At 41.9% G+C, this 17,700-nt stretch overlaps 1 protein-coding gene across 1 annotated transcript in view; it reads left to right on the top strand.

Annotated features, from left to right (window-relative positions):
- pid1 (phosphotyrosine interaction domain containing 1) overlaps nucleotides 1-17,479 on the top strand; it is a 36,096-nt gene extending 18,617 nt beyond the window's left edge. Inside the window, exon 3 of the mRNA XM_037774985.1 lies at nucleotides 14,860-17,479. Coding sequence (XP_037630913.1) covers nucleotides 14,860-15,360 — 501 coding nt within the window. The 3' untranslated portion in view covers nucleotides 15,361-17,479. The remainder of the gene's footprint in view (nucleotides 1-14,859) is intronic.
- The last annotated feature ends 221 nt before the right edge of the window (nucleotides 17,480-17,700 follow it).

The following is a 17,700-nucleotide window of genomic DNA, read 5'->3' on the forward strand; positions in this document are numbered from 1 at the left end:
TGTTCTGAACGAAAACTAGACTTCTGTACCTCCTCATGGCTCTGTTTACATGCTTTAGAAAATCTAGCCATGACGAGAGACTTTGACCAATCACAGGTCATTTCAGAACGTTTTATAAAAATAACTTTTTTAAAATCACATTTGCTCCATTCTCGCCTACTTCAGCTTTGAAGACGTTAGCGTAGCTGCAGTAGCATCAGTTATAGTTATCAGTTATATCCGAACTGGAGAGTATTGCTTCATTGAACAAAGAGATGGAAAACATGTTTTCGCTCTTCTCCCGACTGGCTTCAGCAAGAGATCGATTAACAGATGGTTCATCTGATCACCTGCCAAGTAATTTTTTTAAAGTACCTGCCCTTTTCTAAACGGTTTACAATGACGGCTTCTCCGATGCTTCTGTGTAACAAACCATCTGGCAGGTCAGGTTACACATTCACTGTATTGCCGAGAATTAGCTGAGAAGATCGATGCCACTCTCCCAGGAGTCGGTTAGCTTAGTTAAGACTTTCTCAAAATCTTGAACTATTACTATAAAGGTATAGAAAGCTCATAATTGTGAATTTGTAGTTTAATCTGTGTTAATTATGAATGAGGCCTCGCTATCAGCCCTTAGAAATGTCATCAGTTGCTCTGAATTGCTCCTATGTTTCTTTATTTTTATTCTTTATTCTTTACTTGTTTCATCACACCAAGAGAAAAAAGTGTAGAAAGAAACTCTCACCTGGGATTTGCCTTTAAGACGTGAATGACAGTCATTAGGCTAATTAGTGTTGACAGAACGTGACTAAAACGCCTTTTTCACAGTAGTAAAAAGTGTAAATAATAAAATTAGTAATGGCTAGAACAGAGCCATAGTTAATTTTTATTAGTTACACCTTTGCTTTTCCTGTGATGATAAGTCCAAATGTCTGCCAGCTCTCTGCTACGTCTGCTAGGCATGACTTCACTCCTGTATAGTGAAACCAAACCAGTGGCACTGACGTCATTCACACTACCATGTCTTTATCTAATCTGTCAGGCTGAGAGGCTTTTTGTCTCTCTGTACTTGGTATTCTGATGTCAGTCCGTGAGCTGGACGTACCGTCACTTCTCCTCCAGTGAACAGAGAACAGAACGCACAGTGACGACATGTAGCTGATAAGCAGCCGGGGTGAGATGACCGGCGCTCCCAGTTCCCTGCTGAATGTGTGCATGTCTGCGTTTTCGTCTAATGGAGCCTTTGTATCAGTGTTTTTCACTTTATGTGTGTTTACAGCATACTTAATTGCCAACCTTGAGGCCTTAAAAAAAGGGAGGATTTCAAAACCAAAGTGGGGGGTCTGGGGCTCCTCCAGAAACATTTGACTTTGTTTCCTGCAATCTGGTGACTTTAAAAGAGTGAAAATAACAAAATAATAAGTACACTGCAACAGCATTTTTATGTTAAACTTTTGATTTTACCTTTAACTGGGTTGCGTCTGAAGAAGTAAAAAAATGCAAAAAAATTCTGAGGTTGTGGAGTTAGAAAGACATGAAACATGACAAGATAATGAGTGTGTTTTTATGTTAACTGGAGGTGAGAAGTGTTGAAAGGCAGTCTGGATTCAGATTCAGGTTAACGAGTGGGTTGTCTCTGTTGGCACTGTAACTCAGTCAGTAGAGGATCCAGACTGGGCAACAGTTCAGGGCTTCCCTCAGATCCATTGATGGACGCCGGCTGTTTGACTCTTCCCAGATAAAAGACAGTACTATCTGGACAGTGAGACAAAATGCTGTCTCAAGTTTAGTCTTAATCTCTGTCTTTTTCCCCACTTATTTTCACTGTTTGTACTTGATGGGAGTCAACAATTTGAAAAACTTCAGCAAACCTCAGGAAAGTAACTTAAACAGGGCTCAAGAGTACAACCATTTTTCTAACATGTGCAAGTTAGAATCTGCCCAGTGCCACTAAAATGGTCTTTGTTTACTCTGGTGTGACTAGAATCACGATGGCCTGATAAACATATGACGTCTCTGCTGTGAGTATGTACGCTCTGCCTCCTAAAACATCTTTACGGTGTTCAACAAAACATTCTCTTTGCAAAAATCTGGACTAGATGAACCACAACGTGCTCTTTAGGCTGATCCTGATGGGCCTAGCGCAGGGCTCATGTACAGCAGTTACAGTATTAGTATGTGCTTTGACCAAATAGCATGTGTTAGTGAGGAAAAAACAATCTTTAATACACTTTCTTTGCATTTTGTATTGCAAATTTGTGTGGGTGAGACCATACTTTATGGCCAGGAATTGAAAAAAATGAACTCCACCAGTGGACACCAGTGTCACTAGATAGGAAAGTTAATGTGTTAGGCAAATTTTATCGCCATCATTGGAGTATGAAGAATCTTACCATATGTATGGAAAGGGTTGGGAATGTGAAAGCTTCTTTCATATACACTGAGGTGCTCCTGTCTTCACTTTCATTGAAACACTCAGTCTCTGTTTTGTACTCTCACACACACACACATACGGCATCGTCTTCTCACCGCGCAACACAAACACAGCACTTTAAAAAAAAAAAAAAAAAAACCTCATCCATCTCTGCATGCCGTGGCAAGCGGAGCCAGCTGTACTGTGCTGATTCAATAAGTTCAGAGTAGGAATGTTAACAACCTCTTCAGGAATGCTGCATTCCCAAGTAGTGGATTCCCAGTTATGTGGGGGGATCCAGACACAGGGGCCTACTGAGGGAGAACGCCAGGATAACCTCCATCTCTGACAGTGGGACGCTTGTGTTTTATCTAAAGAACATGCTCTATTGTTTTTATATTGGGTTCAGTAACCGTCTCAGTAACTTCATGGACTCTCCGCCGGTTACCTGGCAACTGATAACATAACCCCCTGCAAAATGGCTAATGGTATTTTTTATACTCCTGTTTTTGTACAGATTAAATAAAACAGATTTAATGTGTTAATTAGTGAGCATTACAGTTGCTGGTAGGCAGATTTTGTGTGTTTCCAGTCTTTGTGCTAAGCTAAGATAACTGTCTCTAGATTCATATTTACTTTACAGACATGAAAGCGGTGTCAGTCTTCTCATCTAACTCTCGGCAAGAAAGTCAATGAGCATATTTCCTAAAATATTAATTAATATATAGTTCTTCCTTTTAAAATAAGCTTCTAGCAAGCCTTATGGTTGCATGAATATGCTAAAAGGGATGGGTCATGATATTCAAATTAAATTAGCAAAAATTTAATTATTAAATTATGCGACTATCGTCTTGTCTTAAAACAAATATTTTCCTTTGTTTTCACCGTCGCAGACTGCCGGTAAAACGTGTGTGGCACGTTCAGTTCAGCTCTTTTTGGTCAGCGTGTGTGTGGTGTGGTGTGACGCCCCCTGTAGTTTCAGCTGGGAGATGTGTTCGGAGCATCGTAAAACACACTTCATTCAAATTTAACAGAAATGAAATAAAACTCACCTAAACCGTCTTGTTTAGTCTTTTCACTGTTCCAACAATTTGGTTGAAATAAACCTTTAATTCATCGAGTTAGATTTAAAAATGTGCTGGCTCTACACACTGTTTTTCGATTATCAAATGGTATTTTTGACTGCTATGCATGTCCCTTAGCGCAGATGGAGTGAGACATTGGGAAATAGAGCAATGACTCACAACCTTTTTTGGCTTGTGGCCCCTTAAAATCAGGGGGGGATCTTCGACGAATGATTGAATAGTTCCCAGTGAATATCAAATAGTATTTTTGCTTGAAATGTCCCTCAACATAAACTTGGCATAGGTCTCTGTGCTATTGATATTAACTCTCGTCTTTCTTCTCTGAAATATCTGAAAGGGTGACTTTTTGGAAGTTACAAGCTTCCTTTCGGACACTGATGATATCAGGTATTTTTATTACTTTTGGCAAACGACATAGGGTCGCCACTGCCAGATACAAGTCCCATATGTTTCCAAACAGTCAGCCATTGAGGTTTGAACAAAAACAATCGTATTTTCACACTGACATCTCATCTCGTGCCATTTGGAAAAGAACACAAACTTTTACTGGTTGGAAACAAAATGCGACTATGGGGGGGCAAAAAAGGAAAAACAGACACAGATTGAGAGATTTGTTTTGTCTGCTCCACCACTGTGTCCTTGGACCAGCGTCTGGGAAAATGCTGAAACGATGAGTGTAGCTGACTGTTTGTACCTTCACATCACAGTCTGTTCCCAGATCTGATCCAACGGGACCAAACTGCCTCCTTGTTGCCTCCTAGTCCCTCTTCCTGTCATCTCAGCCCTTTTCTTCTTCTTTCTCCCAGTTCTTAAAGCCTCTCCGTAGGGACAGGTATCTCCTCAATGATTCCTCCTCCTCCTCCTCCCGTACCTCCTCCTCTTTTCTTCTCATCCCCTCTGGTCCTTTCTCTGCTGATAGCCGAACCAGCTGTGGCTCCAGCAGCAACAGCTGCCCAAGCTCTGCACCTCTCATACGCACATGCATGCCTGTGTGCTTACACACTAATACAGCCTCATACCAACGCAGACAGACTCATAGACAGTGTGTCCTGTGTGTGTGTGTGAGTGGACCAGGATGTTCCTGTCTCTCTCGCTGGGCTGCGGATGTTTTTTCTGTCTCCCTCTGTGCATCCCTCACTTTCTTCTGTCCTTCTTTGCATTGAATTACCTCCCATCAGCTTTGCTCTCCATCTGTTTACAACAATAAGTGTCTCTCTCTGACTCTGCCTCCCTGCTTGTCTGTCTGTTTCCCTTTTGTCATGCCATGATTGTGGTTTTCGGGCATTGTTGGGTTTGCATCCAGTGATTCATCCCCAAAAAATATTAAATGTTTAAATCTGTTTGCCTCATTTATCATTAAACACAGACAGCATTGTTACTGGCATGTGGTGGCAGAGTGACTGTGTTGGCATGGACATGCTGTATGTTTTTAATGAGTAATAGTTGGAGTCTTTTGCAATGCTGTATACACGCAGAGACAACTTAATAAGCCAGCATGTACTGCACGTATTTGCACAACCTCCCTGATGATTTCTATACATGTCTCTCAGCACAGATGGACCGAGACCTCAGGAACTAGAGCAGTCACTCACAACCTTTTATTGGCTAGCGGCCCCTAAAAATCAGGCAATATCTGCTTGTAGCCTCCAAGAACGGGTTATGTATGTCAAGGCAGTTTAACCAGAGAGGGATGTTTTTCCATTTTAGAGGCCTACGAAGATGGAAATATGCAGTTTTCTCAAGAAAAGGAAACAAAAAGTTGTAAATGTGTGTCTGCGTATGTGTGAGTATTAGAGACTCTTGACAGACCAGTACGACCTGCAAGGTGGTCGTGTCTAGAAGGTAACCCACAAGTTCTGATTCTGATTCTGAAGTTGTGAAACTCTTGAGATGGTTAAGTTTAGGCAATGACCTCGAATGGTTAAGATTAGGATAGGTCGTCGGGCATATTCAGTCGGTATTTTAATCTTTTTTTTTCCAATAGCTGTTTCCTCTTCATTATCTGACATTTCCAATATGTAAAACGGCAAATTGTTGCTTTCACATTTCAATTTCTGTACGGATTAAACGAGATACAACATGTTAATTCAGGATCTTAAGAGGTGCTGGTAGGTGGATTTGTTACATGGTTGTACAATAAGTCCTGGATATGGTGCCGCTGCTCAGGCTTGCTTCCAATTTTTTCCGGTAGCCACAAATTGCAACAAAAGAATTCCACTGCGGCCCAAAAAGCATTTTCCCCAAAGACCACCATTGTAAAAGACACGTCTGTAAAACTGTTGACAGGACACCACGAACTGCAAACAAGGTTGATTATGACTCTTTCTATTCGGAATTTTTGACCCATGTAGGTTTTATATTTGTAAAACTTTCCTCGACCAGAAAAGAGTTTTGCAAAACTGTGACGTTATCACAATATAAAGTCTACGGGCTATCCCTGAAGTAAACTAGAAAACTTTTTTGGCGCCAGTTGAGCAATCCTCATTGGAATGAATAGGCACCATCTTGGGGTCCAGTATGTAGTTTTTATAGTACATCCATGGTTGAACAGAGCCAGGCTAGCTGTTTCCCCTGTTTCCTGTCTTTGCTCTAAGCTAATTTAGCCAGCTGCTGGCAGTAGCTTCATACTTAGCATAAGGACATCTGAATATTATCAATGTTCTCATCTAACTCTCTGCAAGAACGCAAATAAGTGTATTTCCCAAAAACCTTTCCTTTTACTTCTTACAGTACAAGTAGACAAGTTAGGGAGGCTACTAAAAAGTAGCCTGCTGGTGTTGACTTCAGTTTGCAGGCCGTTGAGTCTCCCAATGTAGAAGAGAGAGAGAGAACAGAATAGGACAATATCCTCCATAAACCAAGAGCCAGTAATGGTGGCCATATGTCTCACCACACATGCAAATGTTTACCCATGCTCCTCCCCTCTCCTCCTCACATTCACAAACACTTGCACTCCATTTCTTTGTTTTTGTCTTCGTCCTACGAAGCAGGTACACATCCACATGTAGTCTCTTGTGTGCAGCAGCAATCCAGTGGATAGTTTCTCTGTCAACGTTTGCTCCACTTCTCTTCGTAGCATTCCTTCCTTGCAGCCCCAAAAGTCCGTCGTTCCTGTAACTGATCTTTATTTCTGTCTCTGTATTGCTTCATATGCAATCAATATTTTCAGTTTGGCAGTATAGAAATGTTAACAGTTAGCTGTAGGAGGGGATGTGAGGATAGACGAGAGGTGAAACGGATGATGGGAGTGAAACGGGTGAAAGACAGAGGAGGGAAGAGGAGACAACAGAGTTTCAGAGTTGGAGGAGAAAGAAGAGAAACACATGGCAAGTTGAAACAAAGGGGAGGACTTTGTAAATCTCTGGAATGATTTAAGATGCCTGCCTGACTTGCCAGCACTGAGACGACTGGTGAGCAGAGAGCAGCAGATGTGTTCTGGTCAGGGATGGATGGACTGATGTATCAATTTTACCCAGAGCTTGATGTGTGGACTGCTAGAGCTTCACGGGCTGCACAAACACTGACTCATGCAGGCGTCTGTAGTTTGGCTTGGAGACCCTGACAGCAGCTCATTTCTACACCGTCCAACCTGAATCACGACTCTTCTCCGTCTGCAGAATTTACAATCATTTGAGTCAGTGTGTCTCTTCATTGTTCCAATCATAACCCAGAAATTTGTACCTTTCGAAACCGTACTGATGCACTCACACACACACACACACACACACACACGCACACACACACACACACACAGTAGCTGTTAAAGCAGCAGTAGGTGAGATTGGAGCAAATATGATTAAAGATTAAAAAAAGTTATTTTTATAAAACGATCACTATATCCTGACAGTAGTAAATGAAACAGGTAATCTGAAAAAAATCATGCGCCTGGGTGTCCTCCGGTGTCCTCTGGTGCTCCTAATGGCATCTCCAAGATTTCACAGACCGGAGGAAAACAACCAGTCAGAGCTGATCTGGAGTCTGCCGTCCAGCTGCCGTCTATGAGAGCCGGCTGTCAATCAATCGCGAACTCCAACCAAATGGTCAAACAAGACAGCGCTGATCAAATATGAATCAATATTCTGTTACTGTAATGCCTATTTCTCTCCTCAAGTGTTTTCAGAATCATCTTGTAGTGTACTGTTTAGCTGTAAAATGAGAAAGTTTGCGACCCTGCAGCCATGTTGACATCTGTCGAGGAAATACCAAGCACCGCCCACCAGCCCGAGCACAGCCAATAGGAACGCTCTCTCTCTGAAATGACCTGTGATTGGCCAAAGATTTTTTATTAAGCCTGAAAACAGAGCCATGAGGAGGTGCAGAAGTCTAGTTATCTCTCAGAACACTTGGATTACAATATGCTGAAAGGTTATTATGGAATTTTTGCCCAATGATGCCAAAACAATTCTGCCTGCTGAAGCTTTAAAAGTCACCCGCTAACTGCGATTTGCACACAGAACCACTTGTGCTTCTGTAATGCTGCCACTTGGAGGCCTCGTATTTAATTTCGGCATTTAGCTGGAGTCAGATGTTAGATAAAAATGTATGCTTTCAATTTTAATATGATTGTCCACGTCTCTCGCTGGCTACTTTCTGTATATTTTTCCATAACGTTTGCCGACAAACCAAAACAAGATTTAGACAATGTACTGTACAGCTCAGGTTCTAATGGTGTTTGGTTCAGTATTATTGCATGAGAGGGTTCAGTTTCAAGTCTGAACCTTATTTATAAGAAAAGAGGGATTTTTAAGAAGGAAGTATCAAAGCAACTTCTCCATTTTAAGACAGATTTCTTATGAGTCATGTCTGCTTGGCCATATTTCTGCTGTTGTCTGCCAGATTATCTGCCTTTTGTACAGTGTTTTTCAAGTTCGTGGCTCAGTCTGAGAGGTTTTTTTTGAGGTAGTAGAGACATTACTGTTTCCATGTGTATTCTTGACTTCACAAAATTGCCAAGTATTTACTGTGATCAAGGTAAAAATATAAAAAAGGTAAATGCAAAATGTCTCTTTGCCTAGCACAGACTACAAAGCTAGAGAAGCTATAGAATTAATTAAGTCCAAAACTGTCTGTTTTGTAGTTAACCCTTTTCTGTTTTATGTAACCAGTCACTATATCGTGTCTTTGTGAATTTTCCGGGACACATTGAACCATTTGCCTTCGACGTCTTTGACTGGAAACAAATGTTTTCTTTGATATTGCGTCATACAGCTTTGATTAATTACCGCAAACCTCGCCAACGATGGGCAGGACCATCTAGTCAATCACTGTCACTTACTCAGTCTGACACTTCATGACAGCATCTCATGTTTTGTGATCCATTTACTCCCTGGCAGTCTGAAAAATATTTTCCCACAGAGGTCCCTGAGGTTTTACTTGAGGATAATATAGTCATGTTAGACAAGGCCAATTCAAGCCCTCTAACAATAGATGGCGGCAGGAACACTTATGTGTATTTATAAGGTTTACTGTACTTGTATGTGGTCTAACTGAGGGTGAAGTGAAATTGTATTAAGGATCCTGCGAGGGTCCAACTTTGTGTGCATTCCCAGGCAGGAAAGCAACTACTCAACAAAAACAGCCGTGAGAGGAGTAGGGTCAGCAGATCTTGTCTTCTAAAGCATCTTCTACAGATGTTGGTGGTTATACATGTGTGTATTGCAATGGCACCTGTCTAGTTTAGTTTCACAGTGCTGTCACTCTTCACTGCTGTCTCATATTGAGTGTCTTGTAGGCTCCAGGGAGCACAGTCATCTAGTTTATTATGTCCAGCCGTGGCATTTCTGCCTACGATGATGGTTCTGCCCAGCGGCCAAATAGTTTCAGTGTTTCACATAGATTGGATTTACACTAAGCTTCACTGCCTTCAGCAAAACACCACTTTAATGACATAACAACCATGAGCCACAGCTGTTATTTATGTCAGAATTTACACATGACAACCATAGACTGTATATAAGAAGTGGATGTAGTCACCGTAACGTCACCCATTGGTTTGTGGACTGCCGCTTTGAAGCCTCGAGTTCGGCATTTTGGCCCTCGCCATCTTGCTGTTATCAGCAGCCAAACCTAATAAACTACACATTCATTTTCACATTTAGTGCGTCTGTGTGTTCATAAACGCTCAAACATTCAACTTTCCTTATACAGATTGCTATGTTCACCTACAGACCACAGTTTAATACCAGGTGTAAATGGACTCAGTGTTGTCTTAGCCCTGAAGGGAAAAAAATGTCAGTACAGTTGAAACGGGTGATTCAAGCACAGCAAACCAAAAAGAAGTCATCCAAGTGCAGAGTTTTAGTGGCATATCTGTTTATTTGTTTTTTATGAACAAGGCTTTATAAACAGCTTCTTTTTCTATTTCTATCTGTTCCTCATCTTTCTGCTTGAGCTATGTAACAATTTCCTCTTCAGCTGCATGTTTGCTTTGGACTTTGAGGAAACAAACTCTAAATGTTTGCTCAGTCTGGTGACCTCCTCACCTCACACACTCCTCACTTATCTTTCCCTCCACCTTACACTCGCACACTCTCACAGACTCTCACACACTCTCACACACGCCTACCTGTCTTATACTAGTTTATATCGTTGACGTGTTTGTCTGGAAATACTCAGACACAAATTTAACATTCAGCCAAAACTGTTCAAACTGGCCAAATGTGTCCAACTCAGACCAGTGAGTTTTGTTCTTTATCTAAGGATTACATGTTTGTTTTTGGACTGAACTCCTAAGTTATGATGATTCTTGTCCTTTTTTGCTCCCTATCACCATTTTCCTTCTCTTCTCCCTTTCTATGCTCGTCTCTTCTTAATTTTTTCCTTCCTTAACACATCCATTGGGTGATCAGGAGAAGCTTTTTACCTTCCTGTGATTATTGTACAGTTAAAACCACCTAACTATATAAGTAATTTATTAAAAAAAGTATTCATACAACCTAAAACAAAGGCATGAATTCAAATAATAATACATAAACATTGACTTTAAATTGTGCAATGTAACTTTCAGAAATACAAGTTTAAACCTGACCACAGCTCCGGCATAACGTGAGCCTTTACTGTCTTCTTGGAAGGCTTTGCGGCATTTTGCGGCAACCCTTAGCTAACTTAGGGACATCATAACTAGCCACAATATTGATTTATATTCATAACCAGCCATTACATGTAGCCATAATTAACTTACACTCTTTACTAGCTTTTATCTCAACTAGCAGTCATATAGATTTACGTTAAATGCTAACATTAACATTACCTCGTATGACACAGGGTAACGTTAAAGCTGGCATTCCTGTTTGAGTAGACTGGATGCTTTCTGCTGAGAGGCTGAAGCATTGACGTTGTGCTATTGTGGCAGGCTAGTTTGGTTTTTACAATAGACACACTTTACAGAGTTTTTGTTTTGATGATCCCAAACTTTGGACTCTTTCTATCATTTTCTTTAGCCTGACGGAGCGGACCCGTAAGCGTGTTGTGCAACCGTAACAATCCTCTGAATGAGACACAGTGCGCTGTCGATGATTTTTGGTAAACAAGTTGCTCGAGGAATCGTTTCAGCCCTACAGTCACTAATGATTGGTTTGGGAAAATACATATATTTCCTTTGGAGAAAGAAGGCAATATCAGACTGACTTCAGTCTGAATATCAAGCAGCTGCAACCTCTCCTCTTGGGTCTTTTTCCCATGTTGTGAACATTATTTAACTGGACACATTAACTACATCACTTCCTAATTTTCGAACACCAGAGACAGTAGAGCAGACATACATAAATTAAGAGAAAACATTTTTGTGTTGTTGGCCTACTCCCAGCTGCTGTAAGAGAATGAAACCTGGCAAAGCAGTCAGCCTCATTCAACTAGGAAGCAGACAATCAGTAGAGACGATCGCAGTTTAAACAAGTAACTCAATATCAAAATAAGAGAGACAGAGAAAAGAAGTGCACAATGACTCTTTATTACTGTTTGACATACAAACAGCACACTGTGGATGGTTTGATGGGTCTTGGCGTCGTCTTTGGATTTGTTGGCTTGCTGAGTGACTGACCGCCTTTTGGCAGCGAGAGGGTGTCAGTGTGGTCGACTAGCAAACCACCCTGCCTCCAGGCTGCTCCTGCAGACCTGTGGTACTCGGCTGAATGATGGATCGGGTGTTAAGGCTGTATGTCCCACCCCTGCGGTCACCACTAATGAAAACCAGGCATGAGGAGGCAGCTGCTTTCACTTCCTGGATCTCTTACGGTTGCCTATAGGAAACTGGGAATCAATGTCATGTCGCGCTAAAATCAGGGTGTTTCGCGAGCTAATCCACCATAGTGGTAGTATAGCAGTGTTTGTTTTTATATGGAGCTGATACTACACATTTACAAGCATTTCTTGTAGCTGTCTAGACATCATTTAAAAAAATGCTACTTCATTTACGTCATTTACAATCCACCTTGACTGTCACATGAAATATTTAATATTACCTAGGGCTGCAATCAAGATAAGATAAGATAAGATAAGATATTCCTTTATTAATCCCACAGTGGGGAAATTTGCAGTGTACAGCAGCAAAGGGGATAGTGCAAAAAACAAGAAGCATCAGCCATGATCGATTAATCTGGCGATTATGTTCTCGATTTATCGATTAGTTGTTTGGTCTATAAAATGTCTTGTTTTGTCCACAACTCAAAGATATTCAGCTTACTGTCATAGAGGAGTAAAGAAACCAGAAAATATTCACATTTAAGAAGCTGGGATCAGAGAATTTTGACAATTTTTCTTCTTAAAAAATGACTCAAACCTATTATTAAAATAGGTGGCGATTAATTTAATAGTTTGACAACTATTCGATTAATCATTGCAGCTCTAATATATATAAAATAATATTAAGAATAATATGGAGGAATAATGATGCATCTTACCTCTGACTTCTGGTATTTAGATAATTTCAGTTATAACCCAGAGTAGAAACATATCTCTGATGCTGGCATTATATTGTTGTTTGATATCTATCTTCCTGTCCCACTTTTGGAAAGGAAGTGAATTGGCAAAAATGAAATGCATTTTTTCTGGGGATACATTTCTGTTTATTTCTGTTGCTTTCTATTTCTCATTTGCTTCCTCTGTCTCTACCCTGCTGTTGTAGCTCCATTTCTCCATCACTTTCATTTCCTCTTATTTTTTCATGCATGCATTTTGGTTGTAATGAAGGCTTTTTGTATGTGATTTTACAAAATACTTTGGCAAGGCACTACATTTTACTTCAATTTGAGTGCATCCTTACCAAAGAAATCCGTCCGTTTTTACATGTCTGCAGCTTTAATAAGACTTTACTGCCCGTCTAACCGAGAGGCTGGTCTGAGTGACTGGCCGACTGTTCTACATGCTTACTCTGAAAGATCCCATTCAGTGGAAATCATAGCAGAGAATGAGGGCAGGTAGACTTGACGGTTGCAGACTAAACAAAACTTGTGAAAGAAGAGAAGCAGTCAGATCACGTGTTGAATAAAACAGGACCCGGGCCTCTGCTTTGTATCATTTTCTGGTGCTCTGTGTCACTCTGGCATTGGTTGGTATCTGTTGATCTGCTTCATGGACCTCTGCTATTGTCGGATAATAAAATGTAAGAACTGAAAAGACTTATGGGTTAATAGTTGACTTACATTTCTTAAGGGAAGTAATGTTATCGGCTTGATATTGACACTGACCGATGTGCGTTGAGCCGTGAATGCAGGCCACATCTTCTATAAATGTTCCAGACGGTTATATGATACACATCTCTCCTTTAGTATTCACACTTATCATTGCACTCCTGCTATCTGCCTCCATGTGTTCTGCATGTAAGCCAGCTGTAATGAGCTCTTGAGAGAGAGAGAGGAGTATTCCCCTGCCCCAGTATAAACACAGACAGGAGTGAAAACTCTCTGAGTGTTTGACTCGTAGCAGGCTCCTCCTCTGTGTATTTTTATAAAGCTATAAAGAACACCATGTAGAGAAAGCGCACAAGTCAGCCATTATTCCTGGACCGCTCTCGAATTGGCCACGTTCCCGTAGAAAAACTCCAGCTTTGTTCACTTCTTAACCCTCTCTCTCCTCCTATCCTTCTCCATCTCCTCAGTCTATCGCTCTCCTGGTATGCGGTGTCATTACTATGGTATTCTATGGTCCTCGTTGCAGCCACAGCTCAACATAGTCTTTTTTTTCTCTATGGGAAAATAGCCCCCACAAACACATCCTTCAGCATGTCAGCACAGTTACCGCAGAAAATTTAAAAAAGCCTCTCACCACCACAACACAGAGACTTAACACACCCCAGGTTTTTTTTTTTAGGTTAATTAACCTTAAGATGTGCATGGAATTAATTACTGCCTGAGGTGATTTGAAAAAGAAATGAGTCCAGTCTTGATGTAGATAACAACCTGTTCAATAGTGAATTGGACCATCCTTGACCCTGATAACAGCTGTCACATATCATGGCAGTGACTCGGCATCTGTAGTACCTTGATGTAAAAGCTGAACAAGCAGACGTCGGTCCTTTGCAGAACTGTCCGAGGCTGATGGGTGGATGTTTATTATATCTTACGAAAAAGTTATTCCTCCTTTTTCGTTTGTTTTCCTACAAATGTCGAGCAACACGTGTCAATTTCCGTTCGTTACATGCATACAGTCTTTTCGAAATAAACCTCTGTATTCACAGGAAACAACTTCTTTAGGTTTACGCAAGAAGACAACTTAGTTAGATTTAGGAAAAGATCAACTTGGTTAGGCAACAAAACTACTTAGTTAGGTTTATGAAAAGATTGTGGTTTGGCTTTAAATAACTCCTTAAGTATGTCAGTTACGTAACAAATACATCAACGTTGACTTCTAGTTTGATATGGGGCACGAACATCAGTCTCCTGGGCGAAAGTCCGGTATTTTTGACCCACCCATCCACCCCGACCTCCTCCTTAAGCTGCGTTTGGTGCTCCTAATATTTCCTCACACACAAATTAATTTCGAGCGATATACACAGATTACAGTGCATTACTTTTCATAGTTATAGCTACATACAGTGTATGAGAGCAGCCTTTCTATAGATAGGTTACTAAAATATGGAGGCCATGTCACCACTATTCTTTCGCCTGAATGTTCTTTAACCCATGTCCGTTTTATTGTGGTGTTCCTCATGGGTCCATTCTTGGCCCGCTGTTGTTTTCAATTCTCATCTATCTTTTTTGCATGTGTCATCTGCATCTTCAATGCTTAGTTAGTTATTTGCTTCGAATGCTGCGATCCAACATATCCAGCTGTCTAACAATCTTCTTGCCTGTCTTAATGACATTAAACGTGGGATGTACCAAAGTTTTGGGAACTAAAATGATAGTAATGACAAGTCTAAAAGTATCTGTGTGTGTCTTCCTACAGGTGGCCTACCTGGGTAAGGTGACAATCTCTGGGACCCAGTTCCTGTCTGGCTGCACAGAGTCGGCGGTGGTGGGTCTGGTGGAGGGCCGTGCCCTTGCCCAGCCGCAGAGCACCTTCCCCGAAGGCAGCTCTCTGCTGGAGATCCGGCCCTTCCAGGTGCGTCTCCACCACCTGGATGAGCACCGCGAGGCCTCAGTAACCATGGACACCTACCAGGTGGCGCGGATCGCCTACTGCACGGCCGACCACAGCGTCTGCCCCAACGTGTTTGCCTGGATCTACCGGGAGATCAACGACGACCTGTCCTTCCAGATGGACTGCCACGCCGTGGAGTGCGAGAGCAAGCTGGAGGCCAAGAAGCTGGCGCACTCGATGATGGAGGCTTTCCGCAAGACTTTCCACAGCATGCGCAGCGACGGCCGCATCCACAAGAGTGGCTCGTCGGACGACTTTGCCGAGGACTCGTCCACCCCCGAAGACTCGACCCCAGACGACGGTTGAACTGAAACTCGCCTTAACTCCCGATCGCCATCCTAACAAAGCGAGGGGTTACTGGAAGGATGGACAGATTACCTGCTCTCTCTCATTCTCCCCCTACTATCTCTTTCTGTTATCAATTTGGATCAAAATTAACCGACCCTGTGAACCAACACGCCCAGGATAATGAAGTAGCTTTTAAATACTGTAAATGGAAGGTAGATGGAAAAGGAGTTACAAAAGACCGACATTTACATACAGGGATAGCAAAGTGCTGCCACTTTGAATAAATGGCCCTCAAAGACCCACAGAGGCCGTTCAAGCACCTCTGTAAACGCCCTCAAGAGATTGACTCGAACATTTCCATCTCCATTTCCAACCACTGTCACTCCTGCACTCAGCAGAGACTCTGTTTGTGGTTCTTAAGCTTTTTTTTCACCCTGGAAACAAACAAAGTTTATTTCTATCAACCCCTGCTCATGACAACCTATTGCTACTCTTGCCATGTAGGGACCCAGCAGAAAATAGGCCTGTGACCTATTTGGGGTCCCAACCCAGAGTTTATGAGACTGTTGGAGCACATAAATTCTTTAAATGTTTAATTATGTGGATCTCTGTTACAATGCCTTCGACCTTGGTAATAGCAAATGAGGATGTGAAAGAAAAGCTAAGCCTTTAAGCACTATTCATATCATCACGATGGTACCGTAGTCCAACCCCGAAATTATTCGCCGGCATGGCTGTTACTCCCGTGGACGATGGAGCTCCTACCGCTGTCTCCGTTGAATAGGTACTTCAAGATTCAGAGTATTCGGACGGCACCTGGGAGAATATACGGTGCTACGTAGATGTTACATTTTAGAAGTTCTCACCAGGCTGAGAGCCCGGGCCTGTCTGCGACACCTTAATCATCCACTTCTGTTTTTGAGTATACCAAAATTCAGACTGGATTTTTTGCCTGTCAGATTATGTGCCTCACTTTCCTCTCACATTAGTTTGGTCTCTTACCCAGGTCTCTGTGTGTATGTGTGGCCATGTGTGCTTTCCAACCTATTCTTTTGTTTCTTTTCTGTTTGTGTGTGTAGGTGTAATTGCTTACTTCTGTACTTTGTGTATATGAATGTACACGTGAGTGCTTGCATCTCGGTGTGTGAAAGAGAAAAGGTACGGGAGGAGGAAGATTAGGGGTGGGGAGGGGGTTATGAATGACTTCTCATCACCCAGGAAGCATCCATTTTTGATGCTTATGGAGGCGTTTTAAAAATCAAGACATGGTACTGTGACCATTTGCCACGTTTTCTTACTTTTTATCTCGTATGAAATGGAAACATGAGAGTCTGAATGTGCCAGTCACTGAGGTTGTAGGACACTGAAAACACAGCCGTCCAAGGTAACGACCGACACCTCCTGGCCTCTGCTGAATGTATGATGAGTCCAACATCTCCGGTCACTTCAGTCTCCCATTATCTCCTCATGCTATCAAGCTGCAAGGCGCAGTCAGTGACCAGTTTCACTCTGATCGAGGCACCATTGTGGGGCAAAAAACTCACCAGAGCTCCACTTTTCTTCTTCTTCTTCTTTTCTAACTGGACTGTATTGAGCAGACTGGACGCTATCAGTGGAAATAGTCTTCGGTCAGCAAACAGAAGGATCAGGTGGCTCTGGTCGACACAAATATACACACCTACATATACATAATGTACACACACATTGTATTTGAATCTCGCTCAATAAGCTTATGTAAATACAAATGTATCACTTTCCAAATATTACAGCATAAATGTTGATAGCTATTTTAAATAATAAAAAAAAATGTTGAGAACCATCATACGATACAGAAACAGTGTTATAAAGCCTACTGTGAATAATAAGTGGAGAGCCTGATAGCGGTGGCTGTGTGTGTGTGTGTGTGCGTGTGTGTGTTGGAGGGATTGTATGTGGTGGGAAGCGTGGTGGCTGAGGGGTGTGAATGGACAGGCCGGAGGGAGGGAGAATGTTTATAAAGCTGTAGATTACTGTGTCATGTCTGTCTGAAAGCTCAGACGCGCTTTAAATGTTTGAAAAGTGTTACCTTAAGTGTTTTCTATACAGTGTTTGCAAAGATCAAGAAACAATTGCATATAAAGTATTTACCAAGACCGAGCGCGTGACGGTGTGGTCTGTTTTGTCTCCAAATCCGCATCTCATGTCTCATTCTCCGCTGTCACCAGATCCCGGCTAAAAGGAGTTTTTATTCTTTAAACTCTGCTTGATTTCAACTCGCTGGATTCCCTGCTGCGGCTGCGTGTGGGAGGATAAATACAAAGCATGTTCAGTTTCAGAACAAACAGAACGGGGTAACCAGATGATGCTCTGACAGGGTGC

This window comes from Sebastes umbrosus, chromosome 7, assembly GCF_015220745.1.
Source record: "Sebastes umbrosus isolate fSebUmb1 chromosome 7, fSebUmb1.pri, whole genome shotgun sequence".
Taxonomy (NCBI): Eukaryota; Metazoa; Chordata; class Actinopteri; order Perciformes; family Sebastidae; genus Sebastes; species Sebastes umbrosus.